At 46.7% G+C, this 13,311-nt stretch overlaps 1 protein-coding gene across 2 annotated transcripts in view; it reads right to left on the reverse strand.

The window, feature by feature from the left end:
• LOC146839286 (uncharacterized) overlaps nucleotides 1–13,311 on the reverse strand; it is a 225,732-nt gene that overhangs the window by 140,373 nt on the left and 72,048 nt on the right. For both annotated transcript variants that reach the window (XM_085651316.1, XM_085651315.1), the window contains exon 4: nucleotides 12,949–13,000. In XM_085651316.1, coding sequence (XP_085507442.1) covers nucleotides 12,949–13,000 — 52 coding nt within the window. The remainder of the gene's footprint in view (nucleotides 1–12,948; nucleotides 13,001–13,311) is intronic.

A 13,311-nucleotide genomic window follows, 5' to 3' on the forward strand; every position in this document is an offset into this window, starting at 1 on the left:
ACTTGTAACTTAAGTACTTCGAACTCTAGCCTCATAAAGAGACTAGAGGGGTGTGTTTGATCTTAAATACATATATTTTAAATATATATCTGGTGTGGTTGTCCTTTCGTTTGGTCATTCAAGAGAATATAGACTGGTAAAACAAGCTGCTTTACATTCCTTCAAGACTTAGCCTGAAGGCTGCGCTCCATAGCTACCACTAGGATAGCTTTCAATAAAGGTTGTCTTTAACCTATCACCATAAGGGGTTATTTGGACTGATACAATGTGCCCACTATAACTAGTGGACAGCATATATCACGCCAACTTCTCACAAGCATACTCTGTAAATATGTGTACTAAAAGGTGTATCTATTTCTTTCTGCCTCATAATACAGGGCACATGGCTATTCAATAGTATATTTGAGGGGCTCTATAACACCTATATACATAAGACATTTCTGCCTGTGCAACTGAATGACAGACCAGAACTGAGAACATTTAACCACCTATAGAAGAAGCTACCCACTTTTTGAGCTACCATCTTCAGATGCATAACACATGTGAGAATACATATACGAGTAAACATACACCTCAGTCGCAAGAGCACGTAGACCTTTAAAATTGACAGCTTGGACTTCCCATTTGAGTACAAAAAGAGGCGAGAGAAGTACAGAAAGAAGCAAGAAATGTGTAATAAGAAACAAAAGAAGTGCATAAAGAAGGAACAGAGGTGTAGAAAGAGGCAACAGTGGTGCAGAAAGAGGGAAGAGGGGTGGAAAAAGAGGCAAGGGGCTACAGAAAGAGACAAGAGAGCTATAAAAAGAAAAAAGCAGGGCAGAAAGAAGGAACAGAGGTGCAGAAAGAGGCAAGAGGGGTGCTGGAAGAGGGGTTCAGAAAGAGGCACAAGGGGTGCAGAAAGACAGTAGAGGGGCGGAGAAAGAGGCAAGCGCAGTGCAGAAAGAAGAAACAGAGGTGAAAAAAGGGGGAAGAGGGGTGGAGAAAGAGGCAAGACGGGTGCAGAAAGAAGCAACAGAGATGCAGAAAGGGGGAAGTGGGGTAGAGAAAGAGGCAAGAGGGATACAGAAAGAAGCAAGAGAAGTGCAGAAGGAAGAAACAGAGATGCAAAAAGGGGTAACAGGGGTGGAGAAAGTGGCAAGAGGGGTGCAGAAATAAGCAAGAGAGGTGCAGAAAGAAACAAAAAAAGAGCAGAAAAAAGGAACAGAGGTGCAGAAAGAGGCAATAGGCACTGGTGACTGGTGGCATTTGAAAGTGGTGGGCATAAAAGTTGAGGATGAGTGCCCTGTGGCAAGCAAGCGTAGCAAGGAAGTCCAACCATCCTATGGGAGGGAGGGGGGAGAGAGGGGATTCTCTGCCCGGAAAAAGTTTGAAAAGAATGAGCAAATAGTGCATTTTCAAGAAAGCAAGGTTAATAAAGCAATTGTAGTTATGACATCAATAAAGTGATTTCATATGATAATGAAGTAGGTAGCTGCTCATTCAGTATCCACCAGAGAACTGAATGCCACACTGAAGACACACTGCATTAGACCCTGTGCTAAATCATTGATGGTGTTTCACAAAATAAGTCCTGCTGGCAATCAACTTTCATCCCAAAATGATCCTTACAGCTAACTTGCATGTTTGCAATATTAACTTGTACTCAGTACACTATCTTTCCTGCGCCCTTTTTTCTCTAAAAAGACCCATTATTGGACTCCAGCCTTTACTGTTCTTACAGAAACAAATATATCACCTCACCCATATGTCTGTCCCCTCACTATCTTCAATTTAACATCTATGTTTAGAAACAAATTATCTATCAATAAAAAGGTAGAGTCCGGAAGGTCAAGGCAGGGTGTCGCCCATTATTATAGATTTCTGGCAAAGATATATGCTAAGCCCAGAAATAGATCTCACACATACAAACACACAGACAATATGCACACAGGCGTAAATACAGATGGATGCAGAAATGTGTGACTGAGTGGATGGCTCAATGGATAGGTGTACAAAAGTACACAATGATGGGGTGGCTAAACCAAATGAAAAACAATAATACAATCTGACTGCTTTCAAAATATTTAATAGGGTCTTCTACATTAACATTTTGCTGCAGTGTTTCAAGAGAATGCACTAAGTACAGGTAAACTTCTTTGGAGGTTTTGCACAAAAATGTGCATCTGCAAATCGTGTCTCACATTAAATATGCTGCAAGAAGCTCCAGCAGTGATAACCTTCTCCAATGCCCCATTTAATGCCCCAGCGTTTATTCTCTTGCTAAAATATCTGGGATCTCTGAAAAGACACTACTTAAGCAATGCCCTCTCAAAAAATATCATTGTGTTTACAACTCAACAACAGCTGGACATATACTTAAAAAACAGGAGTGAGAATTTAAAGCCAGATGTATGGTAGGGAAGTGGCAAATGAAATAAGAAAGGCCGGGGTCTGAGGGTGGCAGGGACAGCTCAGAAGACAGAATGGTGAGAAAAGAGTCAGGATATAGCAGGAAGAAGGAGGTGGAAAACTGAAAACCCGTGGAAGACTCAGGTGAGCGGACTGGGTGGCATACATGCAACAACAGGGAGAGGGAGTGATGTGAGAAGATGGCTGATAGGAAGCAGTGAGTGGCGAAAGGGCTGTGGAAAGATAAAAGTCCTGTGAAGGTGGAGTTGAAGGGGCAACCAAAAGAAAGCTAACGAGAGGAGAGGGGAGGACTGGTTTCGGTGGTGCACCGTATCTCAAAGATATAGTGTATTCCTGCTCTTTTGTTTTGACACAGGGCGGTACAGCAAGATGCCTTGCAGTGCAGCCCTTTGCCGACCAGGAATGCACCGTATCTCATAGATATAGTGTATTCCTGCTCTTTTGTTTGGACGCAGGTCAGCCCAGAAAGATTCCCTGTGGTGCAGCCCTATGTTGACGACGCAGGGCAGCCCAGCAAGATTCCCTGCGGCGCAGCCCTATGTCGACCAAGAATGCACCATATCTCATGGATATAGTGAATTCCTGCTCTTTTGTCTTGACGCAGCCCAGCATGATTCCCTGGGGTGCAGCCCTATGTCAAGCAGGAATGCACCATATCTCATATATATATATATATAGTGTATTCCTGCTCTCTTGTTTTGTTCCAGGCCAGCCCTCAAGATTCCTTGTAGCGCTGCCCTATGTCAACTAGGAATGCACCGTATCCCATAGATATAGTGTATTCCTGCTCTTATATTTTGACGCAGGGCAGCCCAGCAAGATTCCCTGCGGTGCAGCTCTATGTCGACCAGGAATGCACTGTATCTAATAGATAAACTGTATTCCTGCCCTTTTGTTTTGACGTAGGGCAGCCCAGCAAGATTCTCTGCGGTGCAGCCCTATGTCGACGACGCAGGGCAGCCCAGCAAGATTCCCTGCTGCCCAGCCCTATGTCGACCAAGAATGCACTGTATTTAATAGATATATTCCAGCTCTTTTGTCTTGACGCAGCCCAGCAAGATTACCTGGGGCACAGCCCTATGTCAAGCAGGAACGCACCATATCTCATATATATATATATAGTGTATTCCTGCTCTCTTGTTTCGACGCAGCCCAGCAAGATTCCAGGCGGTGCAGCCCTATATCCACCAGGAATGCACCGTATCTCACAGATATAGTGAATTCCTGCTCAATTGTTTTGACTCAGGGCAGCCCTCAAGATTCCCTGCGGCGCAGCCCTATGTCAACCATGAATGCACCGTATCTCATAGATAAAGTGTATTTCTGCTCTTTTGTTTTGATGCAGGGCAGCGCAGCACGATTCCTAGCGGTGCATGTAGGAGAGTAGGATCTGCCTCTTATGGTTACCCCCACTTTTTGCTGGTGTTTCACTGTTTTTCGACTTTAGTCTGGCTGGGACCCTGCTATTCAGGGGCTGGGTGGGAGCACTCTCAGAGTGCTTTGAAGTCCACCACTGGGGGCACATTTGGTGTCCTGTGCATAGTCCAGCTCAAACAGGTTCAGGGGCTTCCAGCCCCTGCTCTGGCGCGAAACTGGACAAAGGAAATGGGTGTAGCCACCCATCTTTCCAAAGCCTCCCATAGGTGGGTCCCTAGAGCTAGTCCAACCCCTTCCTTAGGTATAAGTAAGGAACCCCTGGCAACAGGACTTTAGATATCCCTGGACGAAACTCTGAAGCTGAATCCTGGAACTTCGATGCTCTACTCAAGACTAGAGGACTGAAGCAATCTCTCTTGGGGTCAAGGAGTGACTCCCCTACTTGGCAGGCACCAATGAAGCATTTTGCCGGTCTGCATCTCCGAAGCTCCTGCCAGACTCTGAAGTAATTGCAGCCCAGGAAGAGGATTTCCAGACATCTCACAGGAACTCCTGGTCACCGTGCATTTTTGCAAGTGCATTGACTTCTCGATGTCTCTTGAAGTTGTGCTTGGGGTTACTTGTAGCTCCCACCTCGAGCAGAGAATCCACTGAAGATTGTCGACCTAGTCACCCCGAGTGACCCGTGAGCCGCCATTTTGTGTTTCCTCTTGAGGCTCCTTCGCGATCCCTGGTCCGTCGACTGGTGGGTCCCTTAGAAGGCAAATTTGATTTTCCTTGGGCTTCCCTGGTTGCTCCAGATGTGCCCTGATTCCCTACCAAGTGGTGAGTCCCTCAGACCTTACTGGTCTGCACCGAATCATCTTTCTCCTTTCTGCGTGGGTTGCTGTTGCCGAGACTTGTTGTGTCCAATCCGGGCACCGACATCCTTCGTGGGACAGCTCGAATCCAGCTCCTGCTCGTCCTCGAAGCCTCCTGGTCCTTGTGGCTGAAGAGTCAAGCTTCACCTTCCTCACCTGAAACACCCGACATCGGTGGGCATCCACCTATCGTCCTCCTGGGCATTGGCAAGTGACCCAGACTCTGTCCCCTCTGCTTTCAGGTTCTTCTCATCTTCGATCCAGGCTTGGATCTCTTCGGACACTTTGCATCTTCCCGGCAGCAGCACTTCTTTGCCAGCTTCCACTGAAATCGATGACGCGACCCAACACCATTTGACACCTATGCACCGGCTTCCCTGGGTGAGGTAACACGAGTGGTACGGTGCTCCCGTGGGTGTTGACCCTAGAACTTCCTAAGTCCAAAAGGGTTTGGTCCTGACTCATTTCTAAGTGTTCCTAATCTTTAAAAATCTAACTGCGACTTTCCCCATAGAAGCTAACGGGAGCTCGCGGCTGTGTTCACACACTGCACACGGCCCCCGTGGGTCCCCTGTGTCACTACCTTGGGTGGTTCCTTGGGGTCCCAGCGATTCTACAGGCTCTAGGCCTCGTGTCTAGTTAAGTCGTGGTTCTTATACCACTATTTTAGTACATGGTGTGGCTCGCTCCTAGGGCCTGACGTGTATTTGTGCTATTTTTACTGTACTATTTGAAGTGTAACTTATGTATTTTGACCTCCAGCCTCATAAAGAGACTAGGAGGGTATGTTTAGAAATAAATACATATATTTTGAATATATACCTGGTGTGGTTGTCTTTTCATTTGACCATTCAGGAGATTATAGACTGGTAAAACAAGCTGCTTTACATTCCTTCAAGACTTAGCCTGAAGGCTGCTCTCCAGAGCTACCACTAGGCTAGCTTCCAATAAAGGTTGTCTTTAACCTATCATCAATAAGGGGTTGTTTGGACTGATACAAGGTGCCCACTAGAACTAGTGGACAGCATATATCAGGCCACCTTCTCACAGCGCAGCCCTATGTCAACCAGGAATGCACCGTATCTCATAGATATAGTGTATTCTTGCTCTTTTGTTTTGACGCAGGGCAGGCCAGCAAGATTCCTTGCAGCGCTGCCCTATGTCACAATCTCATGAATGAGACCTTTAGTGTTAAATAGGTTCAATAAGGAGAAATTATTCGTTTCTTCTTGGTTTTGTGGTTTCTATGTGTGCTGCGCTTTGCAAGCTACAAAGAAACAGCAAATTGCCATCAGGGATTGTTCATGTGCAGGATGGTATTCTTCCCTGGGAACCGGTCCTAGGATGCTTGGTTCCAGTCCAGGGAAGACAGAGCTTGGCAGTTCGGGCTGGACTGTTCCCATGAGGCACAGGGTCAGACTGATTTGCATATGGCCATGTCTGAACTGGGGTGGTGGAGTGAGCTAAAGAATGATGATGGATTAAACCCAGATCAGTTGACTGGGGGTGAGTGTTTGATTTGCTCTAACGCTCCGTCCATCATCCCCTTTGGTATCGCTTTATTTGCCCTAAGTTGGCAGGGTATGCCCAGACGGGGGTCCCTTGCTCACTTTGCCACTGGATTCAAGCTAGCCTGGCTGATAAGTGGTGTTACCCCGAAACCTGTCCCAGGATGCTTGTTTCCGATCCAGTGAAGACCTGGCTTGGTAGTTTGGGCTGGACTGTTCCCATGAGGCACAGGGTCAAGAATGATTTGCATATGACTGTGTCTGAACTGGAGTGGCGAAGTGAGCTAAAGAGCGATGGTGGATTCAACCCAGATCTGTGACTGGGGGTGAGTGTCTGAAAAGTTTTGGAGCTCCGATCATCATCTCCTCGTGTTTGTTTGATTGGTAATGTAGGAGAGTAGGATCTGCACTTATGTTGCCCCGACTTTTTTTTCTGATGTTAACACTGGTTTCTGGCTATAGTCTGGCTGGGACCCTGCTAATCAGGGCCCCAGCCTCTCTGTTCTCTCAAAACAACTTGGAGTGCATATTAGATGCACTAGTGATTGGATACTGTGGTACCTTATGAGCCCCTAGTATATGGTACCTTAGGTACCAAGGGCATAGGTACTTCAAAGGCCTAGCCAGGGGCTGCAGCATCTATTATGCCACCCCTGGGAAGCAGACTAAATCTGACACCACAGGCCTGCTACTGCAGCCTGGGTGAGGTAGTGTTAGCACTCCTCACTGAGATATAGGTTCCTTATATCTCACCTTACACACACATATAAACCTATCAGTCACCCCTAAGGCAGGCCTATCAAACCTGAGGGCAGGGTGCTTGGTTTCCATGTGAGGGGGTGCCTCTGCCTGAGCAGGGCCCCTCTGCAGCTCTCATAGTCCATTCTCTGTGGCTGTTTGTGGATGCGTTTAAACCATATACTCTTAAGTGCATTATAACCTCGCGGTAAATGCTAACTCTGGGATGGCTGCATCAAAACATGTCGTGTTTGGTGTCAAACGCTTTGGAACCATACCCCCACACCAGTAACTGGTGTGGAAGTATGATCCCACCCTTCTAGAGGGATAGACATGTACCTACTGTGGAAACACGGTAGAAACCTGAAGAGCCCTGACATCACAAAATGGATGCCACCAGCACAGACACTAGGCTGCCCTCCTGCTGCTGACCGAAATTTGCAGTGGAGGAGGCCCAACAATAGGCATCCTGTCACAGGGAGGTATCACCACCTTCCAGACAGGATGTAGTGTATTGGGGCTGGGTGGGTGCACTCCTAGAGTGCTTTGAAGTCCTGCACTGGGGATGCAGTAGGCTTCTCTGTGCATATGCCAGCTCAAACCGGTTCAGGGGCTACCTGCCCCAGCTCTAGCGTGAAACTGGACAAAGGGAAGTGGGTTGTAGCCACCCACTCCCCTGACCCTCCCATAGGAGGTGTCACAGAGCTAGTCCCTCCCTTCCTTTTGGTATAAGTTAGGGAACTCTTGCCATTGCAAACTAGATATCCCTGGACGACGCTCTGAAGAAGAATCCTGGACCTTCGACGTTCCACTACCTCTGGAAGACTGAAGAATCTCCCTTGGAGTCAAGGAGTGACTCCCCTGCTTGGCAGGCACCAAAACTTTGCATCAACGGTCGCAAACTTTCCCGCTCCCGCCGGAGTCCGAAGTCCCTGCAGCCCTGGAAGTGGATTTCCTGACTTCTCCAAGGCCATCGTGAGTCCCCAGCGAAGCTGAGGCAAGTGGACCCCACGAGTGACGAGGAACAGCAATACCCGGGTACCGTGCACTATTTTCGAGTGCAATCCCTTCACAACGTTCTACGAACTTGTGCACTGGACCACGTGTGGTCCAAGTCTCCAGCAGAAGATCAGAGGCCTACCTCGTCCCGAGTGACCGTGGGCTCCTGTGAAGTGAATCCTCCCGAGGCGTCTTCGCGATCCTATGCCAGCTGGCTTGTGGGTCCCACCCTTCTAGAGGGAGAGACATGGCAGTACTGGTATTCCTGGTAGAAACTTAACAGAGCCTTGGCATCACAAAATGGATGCTGCAACCACAGACACAGGTCTGGCCTCCTGCTGCTGACCGAAACAGCTTCCCTGGGTGAGGTAACTCCAACATTACGGTGCTCCTGTGTGTGTTGGCTCTAGAACTACTTACCCTGTAAGTGACTTGCTTGTAGACTCTCCCGAAGTATCCTAAAACTTTAAAATTCCAACCGCGACTTGCTCCATTGAAGTCTATTGGGATCCGCGGCTGTGTTCTCACACTGCATGCGTCTCCCGTGGGTCCTTTACTTACCTGCCTTGGGTGGATTAGTGAGGCCCCAGCGCTTCTACAGGCCCTAGGCCGTGTCCCTTCTCAAGTCGATCTTCATATACCTCTTTTTTAGTATATGGTCTGGTACGCCCCTAGGGCACCAGCCATATAAGTGCTTAACTTGTTGTGAACTGTTGATTTTTTGCATATGTTCTTAACTTCTAATCTTATAAAGAGATTAGTAGAGTGTGTTAGAAATAAATACATATATATTTTATATATATATATACCTGTGTGGTGTCATTTCATTTGGTAATTCAAGAGATAATAAGGTAAAACAAGCTGCTTTACATTCCTCCAGAGACTTAGCCTGAAGGCTGCTCTCCACAGCTACCACTAGGATAGCTTTCTTTAAAAGGTTGTCTTAAACCTATCTGCCATAAGAGTTGAATTGGACTGGTGCAAGGTGGCCACTTTAACTAGTGACCAGCATATGCCAGGCCAACTTCTCGCAGGTAAGATGACATGTAAAGTAGGGTACAGGTACTAGACTACCTTTGATTCACACCACTTGCTCTGTAAATGTGTGTAGAAGAAACTGCATGGGTCACTTTCTGCTCAATATACAGGGCAGCCGGGTATGAAGCGGTGTGTTTAAGTGCTTCCAAGAGATCTGTGATTCAGGGAGTGAAGGCTGAAGTAGCTCTGACAAGATTTGCGTAGGGGTATGATGGAATGCATTGTTTTCGAGTTAGGGTCATCAGCTGCAGCACATGTTTCAGGCGACATATACAAGCTAAAAAATACCCGAGATATAGTAGCAGTCAGACATTCAAACGTAATAGCACACTTTCAGTTTAAAGCACACCCCTCACTATCTACGGCCTTCTTTCAGTGTACCTTTGCAGAGACTTGTTTGGAATCGGATAGAGGTTAATACATTTGGCTACATGTTATAAACCTCACTTTTCTCTACCAGTTTTATTAGAGAGGCAGAGCTTGCAATGCCAGGACTTAGCCAAAATAAAAGGCTGACTCCCATCATGCCACTAGGGTCATCAGCTGCAGCACACGTGTCAGGCTACATGTTCAAGTAGAGACATACCCCAGACATGGTAGCAGTCAGACATTGAAACTGCCCTAGTACATTTAATAAGTGATCATTTTCAGTTGGGAGTGGGTGAACAGGTCGACTTTGTTCTCTAAAGAATTGTAATTAAAAGCCCTCTTTAATGGTAAAGTTTGAGTTTTAGTCACAATTCTGAAAATATCACTTTTAGAAAGTGGTAATTTTCTTGTCCTAATCATTTGTTTGCAGTCTGATCCTGGGTCCCATGACTAAGTGTAGCTGTCAGTTGGTCTTTGTGTATTGCTCCCAGACACTGAGACAAAGGGAAGCTAGGTGCTGGCAGGGAGGGCCACTCTGACTTATTGAGGGGGAGGAGCTGTCACTTACCATAGTTGCACATCACAAAATCTCTGCCTGAGAACTGTCAAAAAGGAGTTATCACGGGTCCTTTGTGAACCCAGATAAGCTGGGTTTAGGACAGGGATGCCTGACACCTCAGGGTGGTTGGAAGCCTCTAGAAACCTCTCCTACAAAGTGGGCAGCACGTATAAATATTTGACATCAGACCGCAACTTCTTCAGGCCCAGGCAGTATGTGATGCACCCTCGAAGCAGGACTTTGCATTGCAGGCGCCACGTTGACGGCATCCTGTCACGACACTGGACCTCCATTGCAGTCTCACAGCCTCCCAGAACCACGAGAGCGAGACACATCTCCCCACCAGGACCTCGCATCACCTCGGCTGCTTGAAGCATCTTCAATGAGGGCTCTCGCAATGCTTAGCAGACAGGTCCCTGTATTTGACCCGCGCTCCATCACGGTTAGCCTGCATTTGTAACTTTGTCCCGGACCAGCGTATCCAGAACTACAGTTGGCACTTTGTGGCACTATTTTCACATAAATCTTTAACATTTAATATCTCCAGTTCTACTGATTAGATTTTTCTGACTTTGGTCTTACATTATTTATGTAATTGTATTGTATTTTTCTAAGTTGGTGTGGGATTTGTCTTGTGCTGTGTTTCACTTTATTACCGTTGGAAGTGCTGCATAAATACTTTACACAGTGCCTCTCATTTCAGCCTGACTGCTTGTGCAAACCTACCAGAGGGTGAGCACAGTTTAATTTGGGGTTTGCTTGTGACTCAACCCTGACAAGGACTGTAGTTTCCGCTTGACTAGGGGTCCACTCCCCTCAACCAGTAACCCAATTTCTTACAGCTCCCCTGCTAAAACAAAGCTAATAGTAACCTTATAGCGCCTCACTCCCTGGCGACAATAATGCCACAACCAACAAACACAAGAAGTGCGTGGAAAGTCTGATTAATGTATATGCTCCACTGAGGAACAAAAGGATCTATGTGCCTAAAGAAAGCGCATGAGACATCTTGAGACAAACTAGAAGCACACTCTCTTTCACATCTAGTTAGTCTCAGGACTTCTAGAAACTACAAATCGAACATCTTCAAAGCAAAATCTAACTACACCAGATCTCTGCCCAACGCTTCAAAAATGGTACTAAACATCTTTTCAATCATCAAACAATCCTCAATAGCACAGCCATAACACGCCCATGAGAAGATTGTCCACACTTCTACGGGGAGAAAGTGGAGTCTATTGACCTTTCCCTTCCTCCAAGGGTTGACAACCCTGATTACAGAGTAGTGAACCACAAACCCCAATGGAGCTATCTGCCTTTGGCCACAGTCTCCGAGGCGGAGCTACTTGAAAGCCTAACTAAGATCAATTCTTCCAACCACCTCTCATGCATCTGCTGAGACCTTGGACAAAGAAATGCCCAAGCGGCTGCTACTGCACTGGACCTCCCTGGAGAATCACTCACTGGAGCAAGTTATTTTTCCCAACTTTTTGAAAATTAGCAAGGTCTTCCCCGTCCTAAGGAAGCTCACTGATGACCAATGATTCCAACATCTGCCACCCAATCTCAACACTTCTTCTTAGGGAAGATATTAGTATGAAGTGTAGCTTTACAACCATTTCACCATATGCAGCCGAACAGCCTTCTTGATTCGTTTAAATCTGGCTTCAGACAAGGCTACAGCACAGACACAGCCATGCTGAGGATTGAGGATGACACTCTCGGCTTCTTAGACTCGAGTATTTGCAGCCTACTTGTGCTTCTGGACCAGCCGGCAGCCTTCGAGACAGTCAACCACCGTGCTCTGAAGAACATCCTGAAAGAAGGGATGGGAAACGCTGGAACAGTCATAAACTGATTCGATTTATATTTGTCTAACCAACAGCAAATAGTTCAAATGGGGAGCGCGGATTCTAGCAAAAAACAGACCTAAAACAAAGGTGTCCACAGGCTTCAATCCTACCCTCAATCAAATTCAATATACACCTCAAACCATGTGGAGAGATTCTGAGTAACTCTGGAACTCTTTATCATAACTATCCAGATGATACCCAGCTCTACTAGCACATAACTTGCCCGAGTGACATCCCCCTACTCTCCAACAGCTCTGAGAGGATTCGAGAGCAAATCTCCAAGTACCACATGAACGAATCCAGAAAACTGGTATTTTTTCTAATCTCACCAAAACAAAATCCAACCTCCATGCCCAGGGGTGGCTTGATTCCGTATCTTGCCTGAACTGCAAATTGGCCATTGTAGAGAATGCTAAATCACTGGGTTTTATCCACATTTATCTTCAAAAGAAAGTCTCATCAACACACAAGAGCGCCTGCCGTCAACTTAGTAGTCCATGTGCTGGTACTTTCCAGGCTGTACTATAGGAACTCTCTCCTGTCTGGTCTCCCGGAGCAAATTAGCATCACTGAGAGAAATGCTTCATACAGTTGTCCACGCTGTGACAGGTCACAACATTTTAAATCACATTTCTTCTATACTTCGCATCCTACAATGGCTTCCCAATGAAGCAACAGACCAATGTGACACTGAATGCATCACCCACAAAGCCCTCCACAACTCCACACCCTCCTACTTGGTTCAAAAACGAAAAATCTTTGTATCTGAACAAGGATTGAGAAATCCTAAAGTCCTCCTGCTGGAACAAGCGACATTCAGGCAAGAACGCTTTATGAAACTCGCCTTCTCTGCCAGCGCTACAAGGATCTGGAACTCGCTCCCACAAACCACAAGTCGTGCCACAATTAAGAAGGAACTCCCAATCCTCCAATTTGAGGGACACTATGGATAAAGCTATGATCACTTTTCTGCATCCACTTTTCCAATTTATCCAGATATGAACTGTTTGAACTTTCTCCCCTGATGTGATTCATAGAATTAGTGTATTTTCTTTGTTGCTTTTCTGTTATTTTATAATACCTATAATCAGCATTTTTATCTTTCCTCTTTTGAAAAGTGCTTCAATGCTCTTGGGCCAAGACTGTACTATATAAATCCACCAAAATAAATGAACACATTTGGTAGATGTGGAGAATCACCTTCCTCCCACCACCCTCCCCCTGCCCCCTCGACCTACCGTTGGAGCGTCTTGGAGGCCGATCCTTCAGTTTCCCATGCAGCCGACAGACCTGTAAGGAAAAACAAGACAGACTATCAGGAAAGGTGGAGGCGCCACCACAAACCACTGAAATTGAAGAAGGACTTCTCTCCTTCTCAGGAGGGTGGGGTCACCAAGGTAAAAGGCAGAGGAAAGGACGAGACTAAGGAGCTGCAGGAGAACATTGAAGCAAGGACAGCGCGAGCAGAGGAGAGCCAGGAGGACCAGAGGAGGGTGGAGCAGACATGACTCATAATAGACCTGAGAGGGCGAGTTGGGAGCCAGGACGAGCCATGCCGACAGCCCTGCAGAGACTCCAGAGATGTGAAGCAAGGACAGCGC

This window comes from Triturus cristatus, chromosome 4_1 (genome assembly GCF_964204655.1).
Source record: "Triturus cristatus chromosome 4_1, aTriCri1.1, whole genome shotgun sequence".
Taxonomy (NCBI): Eukaryota; Metazoa; Chordata; class Amphibia; order Caudata; family Salamandridae; genus Triturus; species Triturus cristatus.